This window comes from Orcinus orca, chromosome 1, assembly GCF_937001465.1.
Source record: "Orcinus orca chromosome 1, mOrcOrc1.1, whole genome shotgun sequence".
NCBI classification, from domain to species: domain Eukaryota; kingdom Metazoa; phylum Chordata; class Mammalia; order Artiodactyla; family Delphinidae; genus Orcinus; species Orcinus orca.
Genome location: NC_064559.1, coordinates 35,485,775 through 35,491,478, shown reverse-complemented (window position 1 = coordinate 35,491,478; position 5,704 = coordinate 35,485,775). Strand labels below are relative to the sequence as shown.

The 5,704-nt window shown below is 40.3% G+C and overlaps 1 protein-coding gene across 1 annotated transcript; it reads right to left on the bottom strand.

The window, feature by feature from the left end:
• Window positions 1–360: 360 nt before the first annotated feature.
• Window positions 361–909, bottom strand: LOC101277385 (60S ribosomal protein L21-like). The gene has a single exon (XM_033410557.2). The coding sequence runs from the start codon at window positions 887–889 to the stop codon at window positions 407–409; it is 483 nt and encodes a 160-aa protein (XP_033266448.1). The 5' UTR covers window positions 890–909; the 3' UTR covers window positions 361–406.
• Between the last annotated feature and the right edge of the window lie 4,795 nt (window positions 910–5,704).

Genomic DNA, 5,704 nt, shown 5'->3' with positions numbered 1-5,704 from the left:
TAGTAGTTCATTATTTTTCATTGCTATATAGGAGAACATTATATGCATACACCACAATTTATTTATCCTGTCTACTGTCGATGGACATTCAGGTTGTGTCCAGTTTGGAGCTATTATAAATAAAGCTGCTGTGGACATTCATGTACTATTGAGATAGTGCCCAGAAGTGAAATTGCTAGGTTGTGGGGTTGGTTTAACTTTAGTAGATGCTACCAGTTACCCAAAGTGATTGTATCAGAGTACAAACTTACTAGAGTTCCAGTTGCTCCACTTCCTTGCCAACACTTGGCATTGGCAGCCATGTTCATTTAATCATTGTGTTGGTAGTATACCAGTATCTCAGTGGTTTTTTGTTTGTTTGTTTGTTTGTTTTTACAGTCCAGGTCTTTTATTTTCTTTACACCCATCATGCCATGAATTCATAGGGAATGGGCTCCAACAGTTTAGGCTCTTTTCCATTGGTTCTCATGAAGTGTGCTTCTTTGGGTGGAGCAGGCTGGAGCTTCAGTTGAACCCAAGTACCTTTCTCTTTGGCTTCCTTCTTTTTCTGATCATTTTCCTTCACCTGTTTCAGGAAGCTATCTCGACTCTCAGAGTGCTTAATATGCTTGATATGCACATTAATTCTCTTGGCAAGAATCTTGCCCTTAACTTGTTTGTTTACAAGGATGCCAACAGCATGCTGGGTAACATTATAGACACTCCCAGTTTTGCCATGGTAACATTTGTGGGGCATTCCTTTATGAACAGTGCCCGTTCCCTTGATATCTACAATATCACCTTTCTTGTAGATTCGCATGTATGTGGCCAAAAGAACAACTCTGTGTTTCCTAAAAGGCCTAGAGAACATGTAGCAGGTGCCCCTCCTCTTTGTCTTTGTGTTGGTCATTTTGGCGAATTACTGGAAGATGGCGGTTCCAGCCGAAAAGAAGCTATCTCAGTGGTTTTAATTTGCATTTCCCTCACAATAAATACTGCTCAGTATCTTATCGTGTGCTTATTGGCCACTTGCCTATCATCTTTTGTGAAATGCCCCTTCAAGTCTTCTGACTACTTTAAAAATTGGATTGTCTGTCTTTTAAAAACTTATTTAGGAGTTTTTTATATATTCCGGATATGTCTTGTCTCAGTTATGTGTAATAACTGAGTAATGTAAATATCTGCTTCTTGTCTGTACCTACATTATCTGTAATCTTCACCATGATCCTGTGATATAGGCCTTATTATCCCCTTTTTATAGATTAGGAAACTGAGACTCAGGAATGCACAGTATCTTGCCCAAAATCTCACACCTAGTAAGTATTGAAGCTGAATTTTGAGCCCAGGTATCCCGATTCCAAACACTGGATCCTTCCCACGACACCATCTGCCTCTCACACTCCTACTTACACACCTAAGACTTGTGCTTGAGCTTATAGCTATTAACATTTTCCCCCACAAGAGCTGCTGTTGAACCAAGTCTTCCCATCTCATTTATGAGCAGTCGATGTATTGAATCCAAGTATAAGCCTTGGTGTACGTTGAATAATGGAAAGAATCTGGACCTGGGAGTGGGTCAGGCCTGGACTATGTTCTGGGCCCACACTTGGCCATGACAACTCAGGGCTTGACATGATAAACCTAATTTTCTTCAATTGTAAAATGTCAAATTCTTACAGTGTTATGGTGGGATGAAATTAGAGCATATGCAAAGCCGCTGGTAGACACTCTTCGGTGCTGTTCACACTTCTCCGTTGCCTTCCCCTGCTCCCGTGTCTCATTTAGTTTTTCTTTGGGTTCCCCTTCCCTGCCAGCATGCTTCGGGTTCCAATTCAGCCATGCAGCAGAAGGGCTACCCCTCCAGCTGTTCCAGAGAAGGATGATACCTCACATGCATAATGTATATTTACTAATACAATTGACCCTTGAGCAACATGGGTTTGAATTGCGCGGGTACACTTATAGGCAGCTTTTTTTCAGTAAATACAGTACTGAGGTTGGTTGAATCCTCAGGTGCAGAACCTGGGATATGGAGGGCTGACTATGGGACTTGCGCATCCACAGATTTGGGTATCCATGGTGGGTACTGGAACCAGTCCTCTGCGATACCACGGGATGACTGTACTCACCCAAATCACTGAGAAAAGTATTGAACGCACTGCACCATTCTCCACCCTCCTCTTTCCTGATGAACCTTTCCTCAGGGCTCAGATGAGCTATACGTTCTACCGGGAGCTCCCCACCAACTCAGGGCTGCCTGTTTTGCCTGCCTTGTGTTCCCCCCGTCTCCTCACTTACCTCCCTTTCTTGTGGTCACCAGCTGGGGTGTTCATAGTGTGGATCAAACGTCAGCTCCTCGAGGACGGAAGTTGAGTCACACGTTAATGCTCAGGGGCACTATACAGCACCTTCCTGGCACTTAGCAGGCATTCAGAAAATATTAGCCATGCGAATATATGTTTAACTGTCATAACCTTGAACTTATGAAAAACTGAGGAAGAAATAATATTCATAGAGGATTCCATGAGGGATGTACAACTCATCTATTGTATTTAGTCGGTAGTTCTCAGACTTGGCTTCTTGTCTTACCATGGAGTTACGTCCCCATAAGCCCATTGTAAGTTGAAAATATCATTAAGTCAAAAATGCATTTAATAGGGAGATCCCTGGAGGCCTAGCGGTTAGGATTCCGGGTTTTCACTGCCATGGCCCAGGTTCAATCCCTGGTCGGGGAACTGATATCCTGCAAGCCCCCCCGCCCCCCCCCCAATAACATATTTAATACACTTAACTTACCAAACATCATAGCTTAGGTTAGCCTACCATAAACGTGTTCAGAACACTTACATTAGCCATTAGGCAAAATCATCTAACAGAAAGCCTATTTGATAATTAAGTGTTGAATATCTCATGTAATTGATCGAAAGTTGTACTGAAAGTGAAAAACAAAAAGGTCTTACAGGTAAGGAATGGTTGTAACTGTATTGGTTGTTTACTTCTATGGCCCCTGGCTGACTGGGAGCTTTGGCTCACTGCCACTGCCCAGGATCATGAGAGAATATTGTACTGCAGATCGACAGCCCAGAAATCAAAATTCAAAACTCCAGGTACGGCTCCTACTGAGTGCCTATCACTTTCACATCATTGTAAAGTCAAAATATCAGGAGTCGAACCATCATAAGTTGGGGACAGTATGTATGTTGGGATCTCAGAAAAGTCAGACTTTCTGGTTGATGGAGTCGTGGGTTGGTAGTTTGCAAAAGCTCCCCAGGGCTTTCTAACGCACAGCCAAGGTTGGAAACCACTGCTCCAGAGGATCCACATTTTATCAACAGGAGCCGCTCGCATATCCTGCACCATTTAGGCCCCTCATTAAAGTGCCTTTACTGAATTATCCTTGGACTTTATGCCTAGTTTGAGCAACTTGAAGATATGTGACTGGAGTTATGGTAGGGATGTTGTTGCCAATGGACCATTATACAAAGACGCACAGAAATTCCTATTGGGCATCTGCACCAGGAAAAGCTGTGATTCTCCTGAGCAACCATTTCATGTTTATAAGATGATGCTGGGAATCATTTAATTATCACTACTTTCCAAGCTTGTAGTAGCTGCTGGGAAGCTCACGGTCAAAGTCATGATCCACCTTTATCACCTATATGGAATTTTACGGTATATGTGTTGTATACTGACTTGATTCCTCTTTATTTTCTGTCCTTTTCTCTTCATCCTCCTTTCCTCAATCTTCCCCATAATAATGCTTTTTAACTGAGATATAATTCACATACTATAAAATCCACTCTTTTAAAGTGTACAGTTCGTGGATTTTAGTATATTCACATCACCACTACCTAATTCCAAAACCTTTTCATCACCCCATTACCCATGCTCAATCCCTCTTCCCCTCAACCTTTGGCAATCAATGATCTACTTTCTGTCTATGGATTTGTGTATTCTGGACATTTTGTATAAACGGAGTCATATAATTATGTGGCCCTTTATGTCTGGCTTCATTAATTTAGCATAATGTTTTCAAGGTTCACTCACATTGTAGCATGTATCAATACTTTATTCCTTTTCATAGCCTAATAATATTCCATTGTTCAAAATGGATGTACCACGTTTTGTTTTTCCATGGACATTTGGGTTTCCACTTTTTGGCTATCATGAATAATGTTGCTACAAACGTTCATTTACAAGTTCCTATGTGAACATGTTTCAGTTCTTTTGGGTATATACCTACAGGTGGATTTGTTGGATCATGTAGTACTTTTAAGTTTAACTTTTTGAGACTCTTTTCTCATTAAAATTTTTTTTTAATCTTATTGTTTTGTACGTCTCTCTATAAGCCACTACAAATCCTTCTTTTCGGAAGGAGGCAGAGTATAAATAAATAAATAAATAAATCACAAAGCACTCCCAAGCCATCTGTTTAATAATCTGTGCTAGAATTTTGCCAGGATTCTATATTGAGCCATTTGGTATATAGTTTCCAGAAATACCTTCTGTCTCTTTGTGAAAATGAACATTTTCTTATCTCCAATGTCCTCATCATTTACCCAGGTTGTTTTTCAGTCCTACCTGCAAGGTATTTCATGGCCCTGTGTCTACTTCATCTGAATCTGGCCCCCAGAATTCATCTGCAGCCACATAAGCTCTCATCTATCTTGTGATGTACTTAAATTTTTATATCCAAGTAATTCATGTACATGGTTAAAAATAAAGTAGAACAGAAGAGCCTGCAAGGAACAGTCCCACCTCATTCCTTCCCCCTCTAGTCCTGCTCCCAGAGGCAACTGCTTCTAAATCTTTTAGCTCTTTATTCTGGGAATGACTTCTATATCTCTAAATAATGCACTTATGTGACCGTTTCTGGATTTCTCAGTTTAAAACATCCTTTCTTTATTTATAACTATGAAAAATAAGGATTTAGTTCATATATATATCATCCAAATAACTCTCCCCCACCCTACTCACAACATGGTTGTATAACTGTTTTTATTTAATTCCTCTAAATAAAATAAAAATAAATCTGTTGATTATGTATGTTGCTTTAAGTAACATATTTATATCTTTATTTCTCATACCATCAGCTATGGATAGTAGTTTTGACTCACTATTTTGAAGGATAAGGATATCACTCCTACCTTTCCCTTTTAGCTCCCCTTCCCAGCTTCTGTCTTCTGAACATTTACTTTAAATGCTCAAAGTTGATTGCTTGTATATATAATTTTCTAACCATAATTAAGTCTTCTGTGCTTTGCCTATTAGTTGGTTCTAAAAGTTTAAAACCAATAAATAATGTTTACATTTGTAACAATGTAAATGTTGTTTATTGCAGAGCCAGCAATGTCCTATAATTATGTTTCTTTCTTTTATTTGTTTTAGTTTTTCATAGTTTCAGATTGCCTTTCTTCTCCTTCCCCTTACCCCTCCTCTTCTTCTCTTTACTTGCCATGATTATTTCTTCATGTTTGTTTCCTACTTTTCAGCTTATCGAGTATTCTATTTCCGAGGTTCCTCTTTTTCCCAGGGACCTCACACGGGGCCCTCTCCATTATATGCTCTAATTTTGGCGTGTTGCTTTTCTCTTACACAGCTGTTGGTCGGGGACTTCTTTTCACTGATGCCCTTGACGGGTCCCACTGTTTTCTCTCCCCTCCCTCCCTCCCTCCCTCCCTTCCTTCCTTCCCTCCTTCCTTCCTTCCTTCCTTCCTTCCTTCCT